At 52.4% G+C, this 23,038-nt stretch overlaps 1 protein-coding gene across 1 annotated transcript; it reads left to right on the top strand.

Annotated features, from left to right (window-relative positions):
- Positions 1–12,144: 12,144 nt before the first annotated feature.
- Positions 12,145–21,305, top strand: LOC119107668 (uncharacterized). Its single transcript, XM_037231189.1, has 6 exons — positions 12,145–12,278; positions 14,291–14,533; positions 14,868–14,997; positions 15,559–15,653; positions 16,215–16,451; positions 19,725–21,305. The coding sequence occupies exons 2-6, from the start codon at positions 14,291–14,293 to the stop codon at positions 19,836–19,838; spliced, it is 819 nt and encodes a 272-aa protein (XP_037087084.1). The 5' UTR covers positions 12,145–12,278; the 3' UTR covers positions 19,839–21,305.
- Positions 21,306–23,038: the final 1,733 nt, after the last annotated feature.

The following is a 23,038-nucleotide window of genomic DNA, read 5'->3' as shown; positions in this document are numbered from 1 at the left end:
TCGTTTGTTGAGTCACTTAGCTTGCGATTATCTTGAGGTCTAATTTAGCGTCAGTCAATCCATGCTATTTTGGTATTCATTTTGTATTGCTAATTTTAGTCTCTGTTCTGTCTGTTTCTGCTCTGTTTAGTTCTAGGTCTAGTCTGTCCATTTCCGAGGTTTCGTTGTTTCCCTGTCAGCGTCCACGAGGAGTTGAAGCGCGGTGTTGGCGATGGGCGGTCATCAAATATAGTGCACCTAAAACCTCGGTGTCTTCGACGTGGCGGCCGCCTATATAAGTACGGCACAAGATCATACACAGAGCACGCCAACGAATGTTTGCTCTATAACCTCTTTTAACCAGTATCCTAGTATGCAGTAGCTCGATAACTCAGCATCAGAGCCGTGAACACATATGGCTTTTTTAGGGATCGAATGTGTAAACAATTCCATTTACGAAACGAAAACACGAACCTCAAAGGTCTGCAGTAAGAGCTTGATTCTATAGCGTGCTTTCCCTCGAATTATTCGGGCAGGGCGTTGAGAGTTATAATGCTGAATGCAGACCATGGGTTGCGTGCACGCTACTGCAAAGCTGGCACGCAACAGTCTGTGCTTACGTAAATCAGGTTAGCCTCTTTTTCATTATTTTTCTCTAGAAATGCAATGGGATGTGGTGTGGTCTGATGCATGTCGAAACGTTGTATCAAAATATGATCTTCAAAGCTCAATATTCCAGAAAAAATTCCTACGCTGCCGCCCCCTCCCCAAATTTTTTTACGGCATACCAAGCGCACGTGTTTCGGACATGGTATTGTATGGTATCTCGGTATTTGTGAGGAGTATACATGGCCTTGAAGATGACAAAGCAGCTCGTTGCCTTCTTCTCCGCATGAACCGCATTGGTGAATATTCTTAGAAGCCCTGCACTATTGCTCGCTAGTTGGTACGCACGGCACGGTCACAGAATAGATGTCGCTAGCGTCGCGCACGCAGCTGACCACGCGTCCAAAATACGTGAATTTTGTTATCGTCGAAACATGAATAACAAGGCGTGGGTCTAGCTCAGGTGGTGTTCACCAACACTAAGACTAAACGATGACTGGTAGCAATAACTGAAGAATGTCTCAGAACGTGGGGTTGCTAGATGCAATTCTCGCGGTCGACCCTATCCATGCGTCGCCATAGAGTTAATGCTCAGCATTCTCGGAACGTTTTTCCTCACCAGTTTGGAAAGTCCATGGGAGCCATGGCCCCCACGCACTTTCTGTTCCTCGCCAAGCAAGCACAATATAGTGGCATGCGAAGTTGACAGTGCGGTTACAAAGCGGTTACAAGCTTAGAGTCGTCCGCTCTCCTACCCCGGCCCGATCCCAGAGTTGACGCGTTGGCTCGCCATGTGGCTTATGTACATGTGCCCATGGTGATCTTGACCAAACGAAGTTGGAAGGTGCCGCAAGCTCAACGCCGTGCGGCGGGGAAGTTACGGCAGCAGCGCAGGGATCCGAGAGATCCTCGAGCGGCGCTCAGGAGGTCCAGCCGGAGAACATTGCGATGTGGATGCTGGGTGACACGACGGCCAGCAGGTTACGGCCGAGGTCATCGACCTGATAAGGTCAACAAGATAAGGTCCGGCCGGTAGTCAGTTTCGATGCTTCAGGTTCCCTGAAGTCATCCGTGGCGCCTATAGCTACCAGGATCTGGTGCGCGTGCGACGTGCCGCCCAGGCGAGCGAGGCGGAGCTGCTCCGCTGAAATCAGCAGGCCAGCGATCAGCTGGAGCAGCTGGTGCACAAACCCCTAAGAACTGAACTGGCGTGTTGTGCCACACCCAGTCCACTGGGCGGCCAATCAAGCTGACCACTGAGGTGGTCATACTGGTGGCCGGTGCTGCCCGCAAGGATGGCGCGGCTCTGAATGAGAAGGCGTTTCGTGAACGCCATAAGTGTAGATATCAGCGACTTATATGACGTGGCGAAAACGGCACGCTGGTTACTGCACGTTTCACTGTGGGTACCTCGATGTCGTGTTTACTTGACGTATACTCCTTAAAATGAGCTTTCTTAATTTTTGGTTTGGTTTGGATGAGAGCCTTTACGCCAACAATGATCATTTGAGACGCATGAAATAAAGAATGCAGGGCAAACAACAATAGTAAATATAAAATGCTGGTCAGCACTGAACCCGCCTGAGCGTTCCCCTCCCATGACTGAGCTCGCGCAGGGTGCCCAATACGGGTATGTGCTCGGCGCTCGGACGGCGCCCCACCAGGGGGCGCTCAGGCCCGCTCGTGGCTGGTGCATGTGTCGTGCCCCAGACAAACGGGGCTTTACAAGGATGCAGGATAAAGTGAAAATGAGAAGAAGGGTGGATGTGCTTTTAATAGGTGAATAGCAGTCATAGCTGCCATATGAGTCAGCAATTGCCGTTTAGTTGTCTTGCTGGCCAATGCAGCTTTGGCAAGACTCGTGTTTTGTGATTTGAACTTGAGGCGTAATCTAGATTTAACTATCCCTCCATCTGCCAACATGTGAAGTACGAAGTAACCAGACACTGGTGTGGCATCGGTTATGGCCACAGGTTCGGCGGTTCGCGGCGTGCGTAGCGCCAGCGCCATCTAGTCTGTGGAAATGAAACTTGTACAATGTGCACCAAAACTTGTATGCGATATGAAATACTAATAAATATAATAGCACGCTGCGGTTTACACTGAGAGAAAGACGGGGAGGCCTGTCATCTTTAAAATTTGACACATGACGTTCATGATCTGGCATGCGTGACTTTCGCGTTGTGTCGAAAACTTATTGAGGTGGCGGCGGGCAATTTTGGTCAGAAATCGAACTTGGCAGTGGGTCGAAATGCGTCAGTCTTTGCGATGCAACCTTGCATTTTCGGAAAAGTTGAACACCAGAGACCAAATTTGAGACAGCTGTCGCACCTTTACGCACTAGCAGTATTCATGGTCGCATGAAGGATGACAATGAATAAAGAAGTGGGAGGCACGGTAGGACCCAGCAGTATTCAGGGTACCTGACAAGAAAACAAACTGAAGTAGATTGCAACTGTTAAATGCATTAGCAGTAAAGCAACTACATTGCTTGCGTTTGCGAGCACTGTGCGTAAAGCTACAGACAGGACCAAAAGCTAGACGAAAGCACCAATACGGAAAAAGGTGAAGTTTAGGGACTTTTCATTAAAAAAACAACAAGCATGCTTACACTCAAATATATATGCACAGGTGTTAAGTCATGAAAAAGATCTATTAACATTGTCACCACTACACACATCCCAAGGGTTATATCGACATCGGCGCCAGCGACCGATCAATGGGCGGCTGCATGCCACGCACCCGTCGTTTACAGCCTGCTCTTGGTATGAGCGCACGCATGGAATGCTCGCCTTCAAACGACAGACCACTGGGTGACGTTCGGACAGCGTTCCCCCGCGTGCATGTGGGGTCTCGCGGCAGTGAGCAGTCTCCAGCAAAGGCTTCGCTCGGCGGGTGGCTCTGATCTGCACCTCTGTCTGTCGGTGACCGGAGTTGGCTGCTGACCTCGGCGGCAGACGAGGGCGGCACCCCACAGTGGAATACTATAACTGTTTCAGAGGTCAACTTTTATGGACCGCGAAGACAATGTCATGCAATCACCGACCACGGGTATCATATCTGAAGCTGTTGAAAAATGTGACAGAGTAAAGTGAATCGTTAACAAGCATACAAAGAGTGGCATCCTGTCAAACATACCAATGTGTCAGCGTTTCAGTTCACCTAACGCAAAATGCGGCGGGCCGCACTGGCGCTCCCTACGTTTTGATCAATAAGTGTTCAGTAATTGACGGTCTCTGTCTGCTGGCATCACTTACTGTTCGTTGGCCCTGGAACTAGTCTTCAGATGACGCCGATACACGGCGAACACCCTTGCTCGAGCTCAGCCTCACTTCGGCGGGTTTGCGGCAGCTATCCGGCCCGCGGGGTCCGAGACGTTGGATACCGTCTCAAGCTGTGCATGCGACACGCTGAAGTCAGTTGCCACATGGTTAGAGAGGTGCACGTTGCGCAACAAGCTGGCAGGGCTGGATGGTGTATATCTACGGATGCTTTGGCAGTTAGTCTTCAGTGAGCAGGGGAAATCATGACAGCGTCAACCAGCAGACCAGGTGACAGGAAAGTCCATGTTCCATGTTTAGCATGGTAATCCATCCCGCTCCTTTCGCCCCTTCCAACAGCATATGTCAGGAAAGAACCCGAAGAGAACGGCGCTATAAATCAATTGGGTTTTCACTAGACCACAGGCGTACTTGGCCACGTGCTTGTGGTCATGCAAGACACGAGTGAAGTTTCGATACCATCACAGATAGCGTCGTACCAATGCATTCCAGCCGCCCGTAAGTGGATATGCAACATAAAGCTCGCGAAGAATAACCCACAACAATACTAAATAGCCACCTACTCCTCAACGTTTGCATGCAAAATTATGGCGCCGTCTGTTCTGACTAACAAGTATGCGGCGAGACGGAGCAGGCCGAGCCAGAGGATGAGCTATTTGTCGGACGATTGGCGCTCTCCGGAGGGCATTTCTGCATTGTTCCGCCGGCTTGCATGCGAATCTATGCGTTGAGATCATATCGACGCTTAATTAGCGGCACCAGTCAGCTGGCCCGATAGTGCCAGGCGCCACAGTCGGGTCGCAGCCTTGAAGTGCCGCCTGCCAGTCGACCGATGCGGAAACTCTGCAGGAACGGCAAGCGCGCGTGGTTCCACGTTCATGGAAAGGCAAGGCCGTCATCAAAAGCCTGGCCGGCGGATGATGTGAATGACATTAGCGGGATTGGCCGCATGTCAAAGTGCAGAGAGCCATGCAGCGAGGGTTTGGAGAAGAAGACACACCTGCCGCCAGCAGACGACTTGAGTGGGCGTATAAGAAGGCTTTCTCTGTTTTTGTTAAGTAGCCCATCCAACCGACAAATTTTAATCGGAGCTATCGCAGAGACTAGGGCGGCTACGAGCTAAAAGCGAAGATACCCTGTAATCTCAAAACTCAGTGAGCTAGCGAAAATGCCGTCTGTTCAAGAAGCCCGCGATCCTGCACGTTTACGGACGTCTTGGATCTCATACCACATATTTAGAACGGTCTCGTTGCACCTTGGGTCGAGGTGAAGGTCACAGTAGGTCATCACATGTTACTGACATAGTTTTGATGTAGCTTACCGACAGACCATGATCTCAATGATGAGCTTTGCAAATCTGCAAACAACCCAGGCGCTCCCAACCGGGGGAAACTCTCTCCAGGAGGAAATGTGAGGGTCTGGGAAGAATAGTGATGCAGCCAAATCATGACGGAGTGAGAGACGATCGTACAGCCATCGCTAACTGGTAGGCGCTGTTTGGAAAGTGGTGCTGTCACATGCACTGCCGTGCAAAGCATGCACGTAGCCCACCCTATTCACTTTAGTAGAGGGAGTACTTTGCTTAACATAGAGAGTTCGTGACTGTAATTACAAGGAGACTCCAATTTTTACCCGAATGCAAGTATTTATTGTTTATCTATTTGTGGTAACTGAATCAAATGCACTGCTTATAGCATTAATCTGGAATGAGATCGAGATCTGACATCAGCCTGACATCATTACGCCCGGAAAACGGGCGTAATGATTGTTCACGATTGTATGTGACTGTCCGCACACATCAACCAACAACCTTGTCAATATTATTGTTCGTTTTCCTCTCCTCAGGCATTTGTAAACAAGCCTGATGTCGCTGCAACGTCTGGCCGCTGATGATGAAACCTGTTATCGATATTCGTTCCGTAGGTTTCTTTCACAATTCTAGAATGTAACATTTTCTATCTTAACGAAGTTGGGGGCGAAAATAGTGGTAACATCGCAACGTTTCCGAAACATGTTGCCTGCCAAGCGTCCTGCATGAAGCTGACGCGTAAATCTTACAGCACAACTTTTAAAGAATGGCGCCACTAGCAGAAAATCTTCTCAAGGCTTTCCACGGCATTACGTCGAGATGAGTCCCATACAGGAAGTGCTCTAGGTTTGTACCAGGTTTTGAACTGGCATAGTCAATTTGAAGACCATGCAGTGCAATTCGCATCTCCGTCCTTAAAACCAAAAACCTTCAAATTTCTGGGCTACTCGATCGCGAAGACGTGCAGACTATTTCGTGCAGGCTATCTCAAGGTAAGCTAGGCATCCAAGACGCTATAAAAACGTCACTCAAATCCTGTCATTCAATTGGCCATGCGGCGTTCAAGGTCAGAAAAAACAACTGTCGAGTCGTTCATAGCTGGCGTTCGTGAGCACAACGTCCAGATATAACGGCCGCTAATTGGCTCCCAACCGATATTGCGCAAGCTTTGTAATACTCTTACACGCTTTGGTTATTAGATAGTTATATCGAAACCCTTTCTACCAATTATGATCATTTCAGAGCTATGGGATAAACGCGACTGGATAACGGTGGGGCAGGCCTACATGCACCTGGAGAGGCAGCCGCCAAGCTTTAGACCGCATAGGGTCCCCTCTGCCAGGCATACGCTGGCGCCCGGTTGGGGGTACAGCTGACAGGTCCCCTGGTCAGCCCACTCGTGGCAGGCGCATGCAATATGCCCCAGACAAGTGGGTGTGGCGAAAGTGCAGGATCAAGTGGGAGAAAGGATGAGAGGTTTGTATGTCGGAAACGAAGCGCGTTTTAAGCTATGTAACACAAGAAGTTGTGCATTTTTCTAATTATTTCGGAAAAAGACTTGCAATCGAAGAACTTAAGAATAGCGTATAAGTGAATATGTGGGCACAAGTAGACATCTTAAACTCAAGGATAAATATGCAAGAACACCACGAGAGCGGGCCAAACGCGAGCACGTACGTAGCCGTATTTGGCTCAGCGTTCACTTCGAGCCAGTGCTGCCATATCTCGGGAGATTGAAGAGCTACAAGTGGGTGTTGTCATACAAACGTTCCATGACTTGATCAAGTAAAGTCGCATTGTTTGGAGAAGCATTTGCCACTTACAAAGAATTGCAATAGTACAATAGTATAGCTTACCAATATACAACTAGCTGTAAGTGAGCTTATCATATATGCTGCCTGCCTAAATATATTCAAACGTGGAGCATTTCCTTAAGCCCGGTGGAGGCCCCTACAAAAGACTGTCTGTCCGCCCACACGAAAGTTCGTGACACCCAGTAGCAGAGGGGGCACAGGGTAATCCTCCCTCCCTCCCCCCCCCCTCCCCCCACTGGGCCCCAAAGGAGTCACATAGGATCAGAAGGCGCCCATAGCCGTCCGAACAGGCGCAGTTTCAAAACACAAGACGCACCAAAATTGGGTGTCTTTGGACTTTCAGGATCAACACCAACATCAAGAACGGTCGCAAGCGAAACTGAAGGGCTCACGAGCAGATAACAAATATTTGCTCACTGATTGATAGGGTAGTGGTTGGGAGATTTTAAGGCTCAGTGTGCTGTCAAGACGCCGTGGGCTATTTTTGGGCGTCGGCCCTTTATGCCAATTGCAGGGTCAATTCGATCGTTAAGGAGCCTTCCACGTTGGTCTGGGTTAACACGCGCTCGGGTGGGGATCAAATTGACCCTCCCAAATGTTTTTTTTTTCCAGAATAGTTCCCGAACGGCGCGGCATAGCCACATCAAATTTTGCGTAGTTGTAGACAGCTGAATAGCAGACCGTCTGAGATCAAAAATGTATATGTACCTGGCAAGGTTGCTGACCTATGGCAGGTTCAAGTCAGGCCATGGTTTAACCGAAATAATTTTCTAGGAAATAGTTCAATATGATCCAGCAACGGAGTGTTGGACGAAACCATACACGTCTGAGACGCTTTCTTAGGCAACGCAACAGCTGAATGAACAAATTGCACTGACCTAAGGTCCGATATGAAGGTCAGACCAAGGTAAAAACCAACGTGTCTTATGACTCTAGAGTACTGTGTGGGGTAGTTTCTGGTGCACATTTCGAATTTATTGATAACAGGAACCGCATTATACACCTTCCATAAACTTCTTAAAGGTCTGAATAGGTCACTGGCCTAGTATGACCCAGATCAACATTTTGCTTTTAGGAACATGCTGCGTAGCATAATCCATGTCACTTATCCGAATGCAAAACTCAAAGCGGTCTTGCATGATTTTGGTCACCATGACCTTCGAAAGGTCAAACGGGGTCGCTGACCTTATATGAGCATGTTACCTTTTGCTTGGAGCAGTTTTCTAGGTTCCATGGGCCCTTTGAAGACCGACCTGGAATTTGACCTTGTTTGACCTTATTGGACCCAAAGGTCATGATCTAGGAACTTCAAACCTTAGGCTAAGTGAATTCACGTGCATATCAACACACCCTGTGCATTTTTTGTTGCTGGCTCTCTTTGTTCCTGAGATCTCAGGGAGGTCAAATTGACCCCCCACCCCCCCCCCCCCCCACCCCCACCCAGGCGAAGCGTATCCAACCAGCCACCTCGGCGCGTGCTAGTCTACCGGCACACTCGCGATATGCTCATGGGCCCTCTATATTGGTCTAGGGCCCTTCCAATTTCCTATCGCTTGCTTGCAGCCACGCACGTCTTGTCGCCCGTCCCCCCCCCCCCCCATTTGTTAACCTGCTTGGGCAGACTCGATCGTTCATGGGCCCTCCACATGAGGACTTGTGCACTTTTTAATGGATTTTATCATTGCTGCTTAGGTCGGAGCCCATTTATTAACTTGGTCGGGCATACCCGATCGTTCGGGGGCCTTCACATTGGGTACTTTCGATCTCCTCAAAGGGCCTTGCGTTCTTGTCGGGCCCCATCTGTTAACATGGTTGGGCATGCTCGGTCGTTTGGGGATCCACCACATTGGGTCTTGGGCACTTTTTATTTGAATGGAAGGCCTATGCTCTTGTCGGGGTCCTGTCTGTTATCCTGCTCGTGCAGACTGGACTTTTGGATTGCCCTACACATGGTGTCTTGGTATTTTAATGTAGTGCCCTACGCTCCTGTCAGGCTATTTAATAACCGGATCGTGCACACTCGATCTTTCGGTGTCCCTCCACACTGGTTGTTGGATACTTTTTTATTAACTGAGACCCTATGCTGTTGTCGGGGCCCATCTGTTAAGCTATCCGGGCCGGTGGTGGATCGAGGGGTACCGGGCCACGAGGTTTGAGGCTCTTACACTGCCTAGAGGCCCTACGCTGTTGGCGGTGCCATATGTATCCAATTTTCGGGTAAATCTCATCGCAAAGGAGCCTTCCACGCTGTCTTTGACCTTCTTGCATTTTCTCCAAGAGCCTTGCGCTGCTGCTTGCTTGGCCACTATCAGCCAATATGCTGGGCACTCTTGATAGATCAGGGGCCCTCCACGGATTCTTCCCATTCGGCCGAAAGGCTCTATATGCTTTTTCCGGGGCCCCATATGTCGGGGTACACTCGGCTCCTAAGGGGCCCCTCATGCTGGTCTCAGGTTCTTCCGCTCGTTGGAGGGCCTTGCGCTGTTGCTGCGGCCCATATAAGGTGACACACCAAGGCACTTGATGCTCACGGGCCCTCTGCGTTGATCCAGCCTCTGCTCCTTTGATATTAATTGCGTAGGACACTCTGCTTCTGTCGTAGCCCTTTCCGCTAACCTCCCCGGGCACTTTCGACCTCACAGGGGCATTAATTCACGTACTCTGGTCCTGGGGAATTCGCCTTTGCTTAGAGCACCATGCGCTCTGGTCGGGGTCCTATATGTTATCCTGCCGGGGCACTCCCGAGCGTTCAGGGGCTCACCACGTTGGTCTTAGGTTCTTCTCTCTCGCTCTGAGGACCCTTTGCTTGTCGACGGCAACCAATTTGTTGTTCTGCCGCGGCACCTCCGACCGCTCAGGTTTTGTTTCTATCTTTAACACGCGCTAGGGTGGGGGTCAAATTAACCCCCTCGAAGGTTTTTCCGGAATGGTTTCTGGACGTCGGGGCATAGCCGCGCGAAGTGTTGAATAGCTATAGACAATTAAATAGTAAATTGTTTGGTATCAAAAATTTTAATGTACCTTGTAAGGTCGCTGACTTACGGCAGGTCAAAGTCAGACCATGGATTCAGCAGTCAATTTACAAGGAATCGTTCATTCTGATTCAACAACGGCGTGTTGGACGGAGACATACATCCCTGGGAACCCTTACAAGGAAATACAGCAATTGAATGAGCAACTCCATTGACCTAGGGCCAGGCATGAAGGTCAGAGCAAGATCAAAACTGACCTGTTTTATTACTCCAGGGCTTGCTGTATGGGGTAGTTTCTACGGTTTATTTCGTTTTGATTGATAACAAGAACCGCATAATACATCTCCCATGCACCTCTAAAACGTCAGAATAGGTCCCTGACCTAAAATGACCCAGGTCGACATTTTGGTTCTAGGAACACACGTCCTAGCGTAATATTTGCCTTATTCAAAGGCAAAGCTCCGAATAGTCTTGTATGAGTTGGTCACCATCACCTCCAAAAGGTCAAAAAAGGTCACTGATCTTCAATGTTCACGTTAACCTTCATTTAGAACAGATATCTAGGTTCGCGGGGCACGCTGGAGACCAATCTAGAATTGATCTTATTTGACCTTATTTGACACGAAGGTCATGACTTAGGAATCTCAAACTTAGGCCTAAGTAAGTTCACTTACAGACCAACACACGCCGTGAATTTGGTGTATCTAGCTCTCTTAGTTTCTAAGATCCCAGGGGAGTCAAATTGACCCCCACCGGAGCAAAAGGTATTCAACCGGCCACCCAGGCGCGTCAAAAAATTATTCCGAACTGTTTGCATGCGTGGTTTTGGACGGTGTAAGATTTGGACGGTTGGACGGTTGGACAGCTTTGTGTTTCAAATGTTATCGAAGGGCCCGCACCATTGACGGGGATCTAAATATAAATTGGTCGAGGGGCTTTTGACCGCTTTGGGCCCTGCACATTGGCCGTGAGCTCTTCCGATGGTGCTTGAAGGGTCCTACTCTGTTGGCGTTAACTAACTTGTGTTTGCGAGCGCCAGAGCGTTTCGCCTTTTCGGGCGCGAGGGCCTGGCTAAATAACTTCGCGTTCACAAGTTCGAGATCACACGATGACAGTTTTACTTCGCGCCTTAGCAAGAGGGCAGCGGTCGGGTATGCGCCGATTTTTTTAACATGCTTGTATGCGCTAGCAACGTCCTGTATGTCATTACCTTTGGATATTAAGCTTGTAACACTTACTGCACTTGTGCATCACGATCTAAATACATGCCTTAAAGGGACAGCGATTCACCATGACCTGGAGAAAATGACAAGCTTGATATAAGTGCACGTGCAGCACGCCGAGTTTTCTGGGCAGCTCGAAGTAAGATGGGTTCCCGCATACAAAAAAGAAACATTAGAATGTACTGGCCGGAGTATCACTACTTTTTAGGAGGGGCCCCCATACCTCAGGGGCCCACAATATGACGTACCCCCCCCCCCCCCATGAAATCCTGGATCCGCTACTGGTGAGCCCCGCACAGCAAGGCTGCTGGTTTGGTTGCCAATGCTTTGCGGTGGTCTCTGGAAGCCAAATTCTACCAAAAAGATATCAGCTTTTAACGGCCTGCAGGTGGTCCAATGGAATCATTCCACAAAAATAGGCATGTAGCTCAAACTGCAAACCTGAGTTATTCGGGGGTAAATTCGAAGAAAAACTGTTTGAGAAGTCTGAAGTGGAAGGCCCTGGGGTGTAACTTTAAGTCGACTCAGAACATGCTCCTACCCATTTCGAATTTCAAACCGCCTTTCATTTTACCGGCCCGCGACGGAGATGGACCGACATGCAACCCCGGTAACTCTGGCGCGACATAGCGCGGAAAATGCAGGTTGCATAAAGATCAAAATCCGTGGAAAAGCCATCCAATATAAAATAAAGCCGAATGTTAAAGATTCTATCTTTTCAGTTTATCTGGAATGAGTAAACAACAATTGAATCAATTATTTCATATAATTACTGCAGTGTCCTGAAAACTTCTGTTAAATGCAAATAAAATTAAAATAATATTAGACAACCATTTTATCCGCCAGGGTCTCTTTGATAGCTCTTGAGGGTGTAAACTGAATCCAATGAGTAACAGAAACCGCGGCACAAATTGCGCTGTATTGATGGGTGGTGCCCGTTTGTTATTCTCCGAAGAAGTGGACGCCCGTTGGGCGGCCAGCGTGACAATTTGGCGTTGATATCAGGCATATTCTTCGGTTAGTCTTGGATTAGTGTACTGCACAATTTCATTAAGTTGAATCGTGATTCATCGTAGCTTACGGTTGACCGGAAGGTAAGGCATGTGGTGCCTGTGCGGGGAAAACTGGACGTTAGGGAAATATAACGTCTTGTAGACCTGGTCAGCGTTGTTCCTTGAAATTAGTTTTTCGCCAGGATAGTAACAGGACGGTAAGTGTCTAGGTGTGTGGTGGGTGTTAATTTGCAGAAGTGATACTTAGAATTCACTCAGCAATGGATGCATCCTATCAAAGATAGCATCACACATTCCATGTGACCTATTTTGTGCTGCTCCTGTATAAATTCAGAAAGCATTCTGTGGGACCAATTCTGTGCTGATCTCAGTTTGGATGAGCATGTCTTTGCACACACATGATTTGTGGATTCAGTAGGTTATGTAAATGAGAATGGCCATCTACCTAGAAGTTATAGCTCATAAAACAATAAATCAAATACAGCTTTATTTATAAAAAGACAAAGCACTTTGTCTTGAAATATTGCAACACTGAAAACATTATGTAACTTAAATGAATGTTCCCAATCATCATCATCATAAATGAATGTTCTGCCTAGGTCGTGTTGCTCACTTTATACCCATTCCCCGTGCAATAGACGTGCAGCTGTTTAATTGACAAGGGTTTGCCAGGAAATACAATGCTGGAGCTATCTGTTATTACTTTTTCTTAGGTTTCCACCTCTGCACATCATATGTCACTCTTGGCACCCATTATAGATGCATACAATATTCCAAAGTGCATCCTGTAAGGTGTATGGGATGTAAGTAGGGATTCATGTTATCAGAATCCTGGCTCTCTGTCAGCCTCCCCACACTATTTATTGGTGCTAATCTGTTGTCTTTTGGCCCTGAACCCAGACATCTGACCTGCCTTGCCTATTTGTCAAGCCTGAGGTGCTTAGATGCCAGGTTGATTGCCACATTGTTTGATGCTAATGGCTAATTTTGAGCAAAGGAAGGACAACTGGCAGTGAACCCCAAGCCAGGGTATAAAAACATGCAAAATGTTGACATCACTGGCACCCAAGTGGTGATATTGAAATACCCTGCATATCATGTGTACACCTTGTGTGCAGTCTATGGATGCAAACCAAGCCATGCAACTAACCATACAGACCATCATGGCTATCTTCATACAAGCATCATGAGGCTATAGCCTGCTACCTGATTGTGTTTTGACTTTTTATGTATGTACTTGCATTAAAATGAGTTGACACAAAGGATGTGTTTAAGTGTTATCCAAGATTTGAAATGTTATGAGAGAAGTATTACATCAATATTCAGCAATTGGTTTGCCTCCATACACCATGCATATCAGCCTTGGCAGCAGCACTCTCAGCACTGTGAATAGAAGCAAATGCTGTAATTGTTAAAAATAACTATCCTTTCATATTCACATGCATTCTTTTCCAACCATTTTCATCAGTCCTTAAACATGATGATGTACATGTTAGACATATATATATATATATATATATATATATATATATATATATATATATATATATATATATATAATACCAGATCAGTATTCATTTTAGCCTTACTTGGTGGCATAGGAATGGGAGGTTTAGCTATGGCTTCTCACTTTTTGATAATTTTAACTTATCCCTGATAGCAAGGGATGGAAAGACTTCAAAATTTGCACTTCTTGCTCATCCCTCCACCCCCACCCCCCACCCCCTCAAATACACTCACTTCAAATTGTTGGTATGGCTGTCATGCAACATGGATAATCAGGCTAAGTTTTTGGAAGTAATAACTTTGGAGCTGGGTAGCATAACACCTTTTTATTCTGTGAGTTTTTAGTAAAGATTTTGCTGTGTATGGTGCTTGCTAGATACTAGCTTATAGGGCCTGTTACTGGAACAAGGAAGATATGGAATGGACCAAAAAAGCACATACTCATTTGGTATCATAGCTTGATGCAGTTTGTATGTGTATCATGGCCTGATGCCAAATCTATGCCACATTTGACCCCCTCCACTGGCCGCCCACCTGCTTGCCCAGTGGCGCTGCAGCTCATCACGAGTGACGAACGTCGCCGACAGATGGCCTCCCATTCGGCCCAGCGTCCGCCGTCGCGCGCCTCGCACGCGTCGCGCGTGTCGGAGGTTTCGCGCGGCGCCGCGTCGCTGTACTCGGTGGGCTCTGTGCACTCGGTGCGATCATCGGCCGCTCGCTCCACCGTGCCGCTGACCGGAGAGATCGAGCCTTGGAAGCCGCCCGTGCTCAAGAAGGCGCTCTTCATGTCCATACCCAAGGCGTCCAACATCACCGCCATCTATTCCATCGTAAGGCCTCTGCATGACGCGTGACTTTGGCTTCCGTCACCCGTGCGTTGTAGCAATTGGGACGTAATTCTGACAGTGTTTGGTACCTGAACCCGTAGTACGTGTAGCTTTTGACGACCATTTCCAGCCGTACTTCACTCATCCATTGAAGCTTTACTGGACAGCCTTTAAAACATCCCTGTTTTCAAAGATATGCGCTGGGTAAGCGCTACAGCTAAACATAAGAGCTTTGATCGCGCCCACGGCTATCGCGGGTGAAGGCGCGCCAGCGAACACGCCCGCCGCCGACCACGCCTGACCCGAGGCTGACCGGCGACCGCGCGTGTGCCCCCAGCTGCAGGCGCTGTTCACCATGATGACGGCCGTGTTTGACGTGTATGTGCTGGTGGAGGCAGAGCCCGGCAAGGAGCACTTCGGCTACTACGTCATTTCTTTCGAGTTCGTGTACGCCGGCAATCCGCACGGTGAGTGGTGACTGAGCAGTGACGTCGTCGTCCGTGTGTGACGTCATCTGGCTGGAAGCCCCGGCGATGGTTGGTCATCGTGCTCGGGAAGTGTTGTGCTCGTGGGGTTGGGTTTAGATATGCATTTCTCTGCCGTGTGCGCCGAATAGATACCACGGAACTGAACTCCTCGACGAAATGTTTTGTTCTGATCAGTCATTGTTCTGGATGTAGTTTGATGTAGTGGAAACGGTGGTTATTATGTGTTCCCTCTGAGGTCATTATTAAGCTGCCGGACCGTGCAGTAGTGTCTGGATCATGCCGCCTTTCCGGGTGCGACACCTCGTTTGATACCTTGCCTTGCCCCGCTCGCAGCCCCCTTCTCCGTCTATGCCGTGACCTCTCGCGGCCCCCGTCTCCGTCTGTGCCGTGACCTCCTCGCGGCCCCCGTCTCCGTCTATGCCGTGACCTCTCGCGGCCCCTTTCTCCGTCTGTGCCGTGACCCCTCGCGGCCCTCCGTCCTCGTCTGTGCCGCCCCGGGCCGCCAGCCCGCCAGCCGCTAACGAGCCGCTCCTCCCGCAGTGCGAAACTGCCTGATGGCCTTTGCCATCTTCAGCCTGCTGTTTGCACTCGCCCTGTTGATCATCAGCATCGTGTTGCTGCAGGCGCTCAGGAAGGTACGTCACGTGCCAACGGCGTGGCCCGGGCTCGACATCCGGGCTCGTTTTGCTGGCAGGGTGCCGATCGTGCGTGGACAGATCCGCAATTAGACAGTTATTGCTATTTCTAGGTTCATTTGGGAGGGCATTGATATAAGGGCAGTGTCATTGCTCTTTGTGAGGATCTGCTGCTGTTGTGTCCGCGGAAGCTTTTTATTGTTATGCGTCTCACCTTATTTTTGGGTGTTGGAATTGGGCTAGTAACTGAAAAATTTATAATCAAATCACTGTATTTGACAATAAGTGGAGAAAAATGCAGGCAATGTCAGATGAGACATGCATTGGTTTTACTGGTTGAATGTGGTATTATATGTTTCGTGAGTGTCGACTTTCAGGATTCATTTGTGAGTCGGCACTGACTTGTTTAGTGCACTCTATACCAAAAAATATTTTTGAACATCTAGTAAAGGTGACATTACCCCCCCCCCCCCCCCCCTTAATGATCGTCGCGCTGACTACTGAAGATGCCAGCCACGTACACGGCCTGTGCTCACGAGCTCGGCCTGTGCCACTCGCCAGGAGAATGAGAAGCAGATCCGGCCGTGGCTGCTCATCATGTTCTTCCACACGTGCTGGCGCGCCTTCGCCATCGTGTTCGCCTCGCTCGTCAACGACATGTACTTCGTCTACCACGGCCTCATGTGCTTCATCTGGTCGTCCATGATCCTGCTGAACGTCTACGGCTGGCTGGTGGTCTGGTCCTTCTTCAACGAGCTGACCGAGGTCTCGAAGCTGGAGGACATCGCCCATCTGAAGGTGGGTGAGATTGCTGGGTGAATTCCACAGCTCTAGTCAAGCTGTTACACTTACACCAAGTACCCCCACACCGTCGGTTTTCAGACCTGGTAGCACCGAGGGCTCCCCGTCCTCAGCCGTGGATCGGGACCTGGTTTGCCTGCAGGTCTTTGTTTTGCGCCGTCGTGTTCAATCGCTCACCCGCCATGCATCGGTGTGTGGGTCTCCTTTGTGAGCACAGGCTCTCGCAGCCTGATGCAATGGATTCATGTTGGTGAGCTTGGTCTCTTGCAGCCAGAAACCAGCAAACTGGTTGCCGCATTTTCGTTTCTAAACGTGTGGCGGCCGTGTCCGTCCATGTGGTGACTGGACGTTGATTGAGCGACGTTCGCCGACCGCGGTACCTGTAGTGATAGCCAACAGGCTGTGGCGGCTTGCGGTCGATGCCTATCGCTCGCCTAGATCATTAAATCGGCATGGGTGTCGCATAAGGCAGGAATACGACTCGTTTTCATTGTCAGTTATATATTTGCCGAAGAATTCGCGTCTTACGTGTTCGTGGTAGTGCACTTCCTATGCATGCATCGTAACAAGGATACGTATTGCACGGGTTTTATAGAAATACGGAATAGCTACAGAAGTTTGCTCTATGTCCTTCATGCATATTCTTGGTGCGCCGCGGTCATAGTTAATGCACCGCTCGCTTTGGAACATACCAGATTTAATGAAGTGGCTTCAGACCACGGCCTGGAGTGGGCGGGCTTCTATGTTAGGCTGGCGGGCGTGAGCGTGTTGTGCTGTGGCTGACGCCGTGTGTCTGCCCTCTATCCTGTCCCGCTGCTGACGGCCGTGTGTCTACCTCTCTCCCGGGCCGTGGCCGACGGCCGTGTGTCTACCCTCTCTCCCGTGCCGCTGCTGATGGCCGTCTGTCTGCCCTATCTCCCGTGCCGTGGCTGGCGGCCGTGTGTCTGCCCTCTCTCCTGTCCCGCTGCTGACCGCCGTGTGTCTACCCTCTCCCGTGCTGTGGCAGGCGGCCGTGTGTCTGCCCTTTCTCCCGCGTCGTGACTGGCGGCCGTGTGTGTGCTCTCTCCCCGCGCCGTGGCTGATGACCGTGCGTCTGCCCTCTCTCCCGTGTCGTGGCAGGCGGCCGTGTGTCTGCCCTTCTCTCCCGTGTCGTGGCTGGCGGCCGTGTGTGTGTGCTCTCTCTCCCGCGCCGTGGCTGATGACCGTGCGTCTGCCCTCTCTCCCGTGTCGTGGCAGGCGGCCGTGTGTCTGCCCTTTCTCCCGTGTCGTGGCTGGCGGCCGTGTGTGTGTGCTCTCTCTCCCGTGCCGTGGCTGACGGCCGTGTGTCTGCCCTCTCTCCCGTGCCGTGGCTGGCGGCCGTGTGTCTGCTCTCTCTCGGCTGACGGTCGTGTGTCTGCCCTCTCTCCCGTGCCATGGCTGACGGCCGCGTGTCTGCTCCCTCCCGTGCCGTGGCTGATGGCCGTGTGTTTTCCCTCTCTCCCGTGCCGCGGCTGATGGCCGTGTCTACCCTCTCCCGTGCCGCCGCTGGCGGCCGTGTGTCTACCCTCTCTCCCGTGCCGTGACTCTCCCATGCCGTGGCTGATGGCCGTGTGTCTGCCCTCTCTCCCGTGCCGTGGCTGATGGCCGTGTGTCTGCCCTCTCTCCCGTGCCGTGGCTGATGGCCGTGTGTCTGCCCTCTCTCCCGTGCCGTGGCTGATGGCCGTGTGTCTGCCCTCCCTCTCGGCTGACGGTCGTGTGTCTGCCCTCTCTCCCGTGCTGCAGCTGGCCAGCCGGGCCGCCTCTCTGGCTGCGCCGCGCCCCGTAAGTCTGCCGATGGCACCGCGTAGGCGAGCGCCGACGGCAGCTGCTGTTGGGGTGGTGATCTGGGCGTGCCGGGGGTGGTCGGCATTCGCAGGGGGTGGCGATGCTCTGGTCTGTTGACGCGTGCCCGTTCGCCGGACTTTTTGGCGCTCTAAGTGCCGCCGTCTTCAGCCATCTGTTGTGCCTCGTCGAGAGTCTGCTTCTGCGCCGCTTGTTCGTACGCCCGAGCCGTCAGTCGCTCCGGCTCTGCTCGCGCCCGATCCCAGCTGGCTTCCCAGCGTGACCCCGCGCGAGGCGCCGGCCGTGTGCCCGCCCCGCTCCCCCGCCGTGGTGACAGTGCGCGGTCCGATGCTGCGCCGCTTGACCCGACCTGACCTGACCTGACCTGAGCCGCCCGGCGCCAGCCGCCGGCCGCCACCGTCTCCTCAGCCAGCCTGGCCAGCATACCGGAGCTGGACGCCTCACTCTGAGCCGGCGCCCGGCACCCGGGGGTCGGTCGGTGACCGGGCGGCGGGGCCGCTGCCCGCCTCGCACTGCCCGTTCTCTCGATGTGCCCGCGCTGTGGCTTCGCATGCTGTGTGCGAGCTGCCGTGTTGTGGCGTCTGCTGTGCGCTCGTCGTAGTGTCGGGAAGCAGCGACGATCGGCGCCGAAGCCCCGGGCTTCTGCTCGGACGGCGGCCGTGATCACCGGCTCACTGCCCAGCCAGTTGGCTGGGCTGATCTTGACATTTGAAGTAATGATGCACTCCGGGGGTCTGGGTCCGAGTTTAAGGTTCTTGGTACGGACTCACCATTCCCCCTGTGGCTTGAGTTTTGTGAAGTCGCTTGTCTGAGCACCGTTCTCCACTCCCTTGCGGAACGATGTGCACTGGCCTCCGCATCGTCCTTGCACTGGTAAAATGCAGGATATGTTTTACATATATTTACACGATGCCTGAACATTTTGAATGGCACGACCATATCATTGTTCTCATTGCTATTAGCATAAGTCAAGTCCAATCTAATCTCAAGGTGGGATTTTTACCGCTCGTTTGTGGAACTCCGAGGCCGTCTTTTTATCTGTCGGTGTTCGTAAGCGTTCGCACCACCTTTTGACCAGCTATGTGCACGCCGCCTGTTTCCACCAAAAACACGTTCGCTGTACAGCTGTTAAGTCCGCCCCGTTTTGTGATGCGTGCATGTTTCGCTTTATCACGGATGTCTTGTTTCAAGCCTCATTTGTGTCCCGCTCAATCGATTAAGCTGCCTGGTTTGATGGGACCTTAGCCGTTGTATTCGGTACTACCCGAGTAGGCTGCGTGCATTTGCGTGCATTGTATGTGTGTTTGTGTGTGTGTGTGTGTGTGTGTGTGCGCGCGCGCGTGAGCGTGCTTGCACCACCACCTCCCACGTTTTGTGCAGCTGCTGACACTGTCCTCGTCCGCTGTCGTCGCCGGCGTCGTCTGACGTTCTCGCGCGCCGCGTTCCCAGATGGGCACGATGACGTCACTGAACGCCACGCAGTACTCGCACACGCCGTCGGTGAGCATCCAGCCGGGGTCGCGACCCATCACGCCTCACAGCTACAACGGCCAGTCCATCTGAGCGGGCGCGGCGCCGCGACCGCACGGGCCTCCTCGGGCCGGCGAGCGCATCGCGCCGTGTGCAGCGACAGCCAATCACGCCGCGCGGTCGTCCGGTCGGCGCGCTGCCGACCAATCGCTGCGTCCGGCCCAACCTGTCGACCGTTCAGACAACGGACGGCGAGAAAGCACAGCGGAATCGGCACCGTCCGACGCATCGAGTCGGCGTGCGCCAGTGACGTCATTTGACGGCTGTGACGTTGCGCCCGCTGTTGCCGTCACAGGGTGCCTCGGCGCCCTGTGAGCGGATGACCAGAGGCTGGGCGCCGGCGTGGCGGCAGGGCTGCGGTGCCCGGCGAGGCGGCGGTCGCGTGACATCACTGGCGACGTCACCGGTGACGTGTCGACGGTCAGAAGGCCGGAGCGGAGCGGTCGCCACCGCTCCCCTGCTCCCCCGGCCCCCTTATCCGTCCTTGTGGAGCTGTGTATGTAGCCGACCCAACGGCTGCCTGCGGCTGGTGGCGATGTCAGCCCTTTTCACATGTTGCGGCTTCAGTTAAGCGGCCGTGCGGAGGCAGCTTGAAACCAATCTGGAATTAGTTGTCGGCAGCACGTGATCGACCTGTCCAATCGGGCCACTGACGCCAGTCTTTTGCCGTGTAGTTGAAGTGCTGTCAGGACAGTGCTCGGCGCTCGGCACAGAACATAACCGGTGTTTTCGAATTTTATACATGTTTTGTATTGGGACGTGATAAGATGGGCCGCAGCTGTTGTGTATGCATTCTTGAGAATTCATTCTGCGGGATCTCAAGTGCTCGCGCGGTTAGTCAGTGGATTTACTGAATGATACTAAATTTGGCACCGCTTTTCATATGTCCGATGACCTGGCCGCGTCATTTTTTGTGCCTACGTGACCCGTGGCCGTGCTGTTCGACCAAGTGTTCTTCATACAAGTGTTTTCATTTATATCTGGTGTAGCGTGGATTTGACTAGCTGCTAGTTTAGTGAACGGTATTCCATTTTTACACATTGCATTTATCATTCTTTTATGGAGATGTCTAAAGCCCGACTCGTGCGTTACGCCACCTGCGGTGAAAACTAGCCGCGTGCGTGTGTGACGCCTGCGTTTGGAAGCGCGCGGGGAGACTACGCTCCCCTGCGTTTGTCTCTGACGCAGGCGTGGTTGGGGATATCCGCCGTTTCGTGTGGCCTTTCGAGACACTCCGGCTGTGGGGGTACCCCGGCGCAAAGCAGCCATTGACCTGCTGACCGTGCGGAGGGGCGACGAATCTCATCCGGAAAGCTCCGTCCATTGTCCGTTATCTCCGTCCATTATCTGCGGCGCCTTGTAACCTGTGCGAAGGAGCCAAGAATCTGACCTGAACTGTCCGTGCGTCGCTCGCATGGGGCGCTCCAGCAGCGTCGTGCCTCGGCGCAGTCGTGCACCGCGAGCAGCGCCGCCGCCCTAATACATTCGTGTGTCTTGTTATCGGACGTCTGAGGGTCGCGGAGACGGGACGGAAGACGGGAGTTCGGGTACGCTCCGTCAGCAGCAGTTTGTTGGAACCGGACACGCAGACCGGCGCGGCCCCAGCTCCCCACGCCTGCCAGCCCGGCCGGGCCGGTGCGCGTGTCACGGCCCGTCCCGCGTGTGTCACGCGACCGTCGCCGACTCCACGCGACTCGGCGCTAGAGCGGCTGTTCTCGGACGTGTGGCTAAGCCCTTCCCCGGCGGTGTCCTCGGCCCTCCACGCCGGCCGGTAAGCCGCCCGTCTCGCGCGGGGCGCCGGGTGCGGCTCCCCGGCTCCGGTGCAGGCGGTCGGAGCTAACGGAATCCGGCTGGGATCCGGCCTCCCGGACGCCCTCGCTTCTTGAGCGCTCTTGGCTCACGGCCAACTCTCCCCTTGACTGTCGATGCGTTCGTGACCTCGTGCCCGTGTCCGTCGTGCCGTCGTGCTGTCTCCGGCGTCCCCTAGCGTGGGGCCCTCCGCCACGGTGTCGGCGCCGTGACCAGCCAGCACTGCGGGACGTCTGGCCCCGCCGCCGGGTGAGGGCGGCGGCGGCCTCTGGCGGCGGACTAGCCGGCGGGGAATGCTGTGCTGCCGGGTCATGGCCGGACCATCCCGCACGCGGCGCGTCTCGCCATCCGGCCCCGTATGCCCCGGCCGTAGACGGACGTTTGAAGGGGTCATCACGCTGAACTTTTGGTTGGGTTGTTCACGCACGGTATTTGTGTGTGGGTTACCGCATTTCAATCCATTCGGGGGGCTTAGGACTCGATTCCGGTGGCGAATTTTGAGGTCTGAATGGATCAAAGTTTCACGGGACGAAGTGACTGACGGCTTGTAGGAATGCGGTGGTGTTTGTGCAGTTGGGCTAGTAAAACCAGCTGCTTATCCCCGGCAAGCGCCGTCGCGTTTCCTTGGCCGTTTTCCTCCCCCTGGCGCTCGGGGCTTTCAGATCATAGTCACGAAGTTGCTTGCTCTTTTGTCTCCGGCGGTTGGCGGATGATAACCATGTGAGGTCGCCGTTAATTTCCCATGCTGCCTGATATGGACGTGTAAATGGTCGCTTTGCAATTTCTCGTCACTTGACTGTGATCCACGGATTCGATGGATAGCAATGGAGCTGGGCGGGAACCAGCCAGGTCGAAGCCGGGAACGTTTGAAATGTGCGCGACCGCAAACAACTAATTAGTCGTTGCGTGCGTCATAATGGCAGTCATGCGTCCACAGTACACCTATAGCATCATGTTCTCAAGCATGTGCAGACGGTTCAAATGCAACATCGGTTGGACTGCAGGACTCGAAATGACGAGTGGTCCCGGTCGGCGTGCGACCGTCGCTTCCGGCCGCGTGGCCGCGCCATCAAAGGGTCAGACACTGGTCCGCTTTAGTCCAGTGTTCCGGCGTCGCTTAAACCGCTGGCGCGCTGTCGTATAGCTTACTGCTCATGGTCGGGCGCTCCGGGCTGACCAATCAGCTTTGACAGAAGGTACTCACCAAACCAATTATGCTAGCCTGATGCGGTGGGAAATGGTCGATGAATTAATGGACCTAGGTTATGAATCTGGATAGGGGTTCACTATCAGCGAGCTTCAGTAGCCTCGCTTCTCAAAGCGTGGGTACAGCCGCCTCGGCTACACTGTGACAGCAACAGTCAGCAATGGACCAGTATACGGCGCCCGCCTGCATGTACGTCAGCGGGCAGCGCAACGGTGTG

The sequence above is a fragment of the Pollicipes pollicipes genome, unplaced genomic scaffold (assembly GCF_011947565.3).
Source record: "Pollicipes pollicipes isolate AB1234 unplaced genomic scaffold, Ppol_2.1 Scaffold_6686;HRSCAF=7923_pilon_pilon_pilon, whole genome shotgun sequence".
Classification (NCBI taxonomy): Eukaryota; Metazoa; Arthropoda; class Thecostraca; order Pollicipedomorpha; family Pollicipedidae; genus Pollicipes; species Pollicipes pollicipes.
The sequence above is the reverse complement of the archived record's forward strand: the minus strand, read 5'-3'. Positions and strand labels throughout refer to the sequence as shown.